Source organism: Gavialis gangeticus, unplaced genomic scaffold (assembly GCF_001723915.1).
Source record: "Gavialis gangeticus isolate Ggan-Ray unplaced genomic scaffold, GavGan_comp1, whole genome shotgun sequence".
Classification (NCBI taxonomy): domain Eukaryota; kingdom Metazoa; phylum Chordata; order Crocodylia; family Gavialidae; genus Gavialis; species Gavialis gangeticus.
Window position 1 is genome coordinate 8,503,026 of NW_017729003.1, and position 2,919 is coordinate 8,505,944.

Consider the following 2,919-nt stretch of genomic DNA (forward strand, 5'->3'; position numbering starts at 1 on the left):
GCAATAAAGCGAAGCGCAATAAAATGAGGTATGCCTGTATATTAGAACCAGCTCTGGCAGTCATACTTCCACAGGTGTACATCTCTGCCACTTTAGCTGGAAGGGAGCCAAAGGTTTTATAAAAGGCTGCAATACCCAGAAACTTTTATGCAGAGTAGAGGATGCCCTCCCTTATCTCCTTTGAAATTGACAGCTTTTTAGACTGTCAGGTTTTCCTCGCTCCTAATTCTGTAGAACAGTGGTCACCAACTAGTGGATCTTGATCCACCGGTAGATCTCAGAGCCTCTTGCAGTAGATCTTGGAGTCAGTCCGAGGCTGGGGTGGGGCTCTGAATGCCTGTGTGCATGCACAAGTATGGTCCAGCCCAACGGGTCAGTCTGTGGGGAGGGGAAGGGACGGGGGCTAGATCAAGGTCCCCACAGTGAGGGACAGGGCTGCAGAGGCAGGAGCAGGGGTAAGTTGAGTGGAGCCCTGGCCAGGTGGGACTTACCTACTGGGAAGGTGTGCCTCTAAATAATTTGTTCTCCCTCTGCCTCAATCACCACCCCCCGCCCCTTACCTGCTGGGCAAGGAGAGGGGGTGGTGGTGCACAGTAGATCTTGGGTTGCTTTTAAATGCCAAAGGTGATCACCTACTTAAAGGTTGGAGACCATTGCTATAGAAGATTCATCCTATCATAGTCTACACTATACAGATTTTTGAGAGTTTCTAGGATATAGTGTTCTTCAGTAACTGACTTGGTTTTTGTTTGTGTTGCTCCTTCCATCATGTGGCCATATTTTAATAATGAGCAGGATGGAAGTGATACCTGCATGTATCTCTCTCTTAAGTCTGCATTCTCAAGCATGTGTACCTAAAATATTGATTTAAGAGTCTAAATAGCTAGATTTTTGTTAACTACCTGGTAACTTTCACTGAGGTTAGTGGATTCTACTAGAGGTGTGTGCATACATCGGTCCTATATCATATCAGAACTGATAAAAGGAAAATTGCCATTATCAGCAATTAGCTTTTTTTTGGCTGATGTAGCCAATAATGTTACTATAAATGCTGTGTGCACATGCATAGCCTCAACACAGCATGCAGACAGCCAGGAGCGCAGCCGAGCAGCGCAGAGAGCAGTGTCTGATTGATAAGTTTGTTGTGGGGGGAGGGGCATGGAAGGAGCATGGGGGGGTGGGCAGACTGAGGCCTCTGTGGTGAGGGAGGGAGTGGAGCTGGTGCAAGGACAGGCACTGCATGGGAGGGGAGGGGGCAGGATGGAGCCACGTGGCTTGTCCAAGGGATATGAGGAGGGGGTGGGGAGCGGCTTCTGTCACTACACACACCCCTGGGGGAGTCGGGGGCATGTGCCCTCCAGATCTGCGTGAGGTGAGGGCAGGTTGTCACTGCAGGCTGGGGCTGGGGGCAGTGCCAGGCTCTTCCTGGCAGAGAGCAGCTGAGCTGGGCTGCACTCGAGGCGGGCAGCAGCACTAGGAGTGGGACCACAGGCAGGGAGGAGGGGCTGCAGCCACCCCAAAATTTGCATGAGCCCCCCTGTAGCAGCACCGCCACCACCTGCCCCAGGTGCAGCCCCAGCCCAGCTCCCCCTTACAAGGAAGAGCCCAGCACCACCTACAGTGCCCTGCACACAGATCTGGGGGGCATGCTCCCATTCCCTCCTTTTCCCCCTACCCCGCAGCCCCTGGACCAGCCATGGCTCCATCCCACACCCTGCCCCACTCCTTCCCTCACTGCAAGGCCCTCAATTTGCCCCCCCACACTCTTTCCCTCCCCCCTTGCCCCTTTCCCCACAACAGACTTACCAACGGGATGCTGCTGTCCATGCTACTGGGCCACATACCAGCAATCAGGTCAGTATCGGCCAATATGGCTTGTTAAAAATTGGTCATCGATATTGGCCCAAAAAGTCTCTGTCGTTGCACCCCTAGATACTACTGGATGTTTGGCTAATGTAAAAAATCAGACCAACTATGTCAGGCTTCTAAAAATGGATTTGACAGCCAAACTTAAAGCTCATTGTTATTATTATTATTATTACTAATTTTGACAGCCCTACCTTATGCTAAAATTGTGTTTTGCAAGATTCCAAGTGCTCTTGATTTAAACATTAAATCCAAGATTTTTAGAGCGAGACTCATTTGGCTGTCTTTTGGTAACATCTTAAGTGTAACTTGTAGCATGGTAGGTCCAAAACAAAATTTGGACTAAAAGATGGGGATTTTTAGTAGAAAATATCATGCTTTGATGCAAGTTCCTTGTTTTGCCTTCTTTCCTTCTGATGCTTACAGGTCACATTCACCAAGTGTTTATATGCACAGTTAATGCAGCAGAAGTTTGTTCCAGACCGACGCAGTGGATATATACTTCCATCCCCTTCACATCATCAATACAAAGCACATGAGTTAGGCATGAAGTTGGTAATGGTCTTTTATTTATCTCTTGCATTTATATGCCTGATTCTTGGTTTTTGTTGTTTGATTATTGGGGAAATATTAGGAGCGAGTCTTTAATTTATCTGTAGCATGCTTGCAGAGAGAACTTGCAGGGTATCAGCAGTTTATATCACCAAATAGATGCTGTATAGAGAAGTATTCTTTTTACAGGGATGTGTGTAGTATGTTCCTCCCAGTAATTTTACTCTACCTAATCTGTTGTTCCTTTTCCTCCTACAAATTAGTTTGATGCTAAACTGCTCCAGTATTTGTTAAAGGCAAAATTTTTCATTCCTCTTCCTATGCTTTTTCATTCTTCTTTGATGTCTCTTCTTTTCTTATGGCAGAAATTTGCAACACATAATTTGTTTCTAGTGCAACTGTATAAGCACTAGAAACTCTACCACAATTGCAGGTCATCAGTCTTAAGAGCATATTGCCTTGGTTGTAAAGCTTTTTTTTTTTTTTTTTTTTTTTTTTTTT

The 2,919-nt window shown here is 46.6% G+C and overlaps 1 protein-coding gene across 1 annotated transcript in view; it reads left to right on the top strand.

The window, feature by feature from the left end:
- Positions 1-2,919, top strand: part of ECD (ecdysoneless cell cycle regulator) — a 22,146-nt gene that overhangs the window by 5,123 nt on the left and 14,104 nt on the right. Inside the window, exon 6 of the mRNA XM_019507782.1 lies at positions 2,293-2,421. Within this exon, the coding sequence (XP_019363327.1) occupies positions 2,293-2,421 (129 nt within the window). The remainder of the gene's footprint in view (positions 1-2,292; positions 2,422-2,919) is intronic.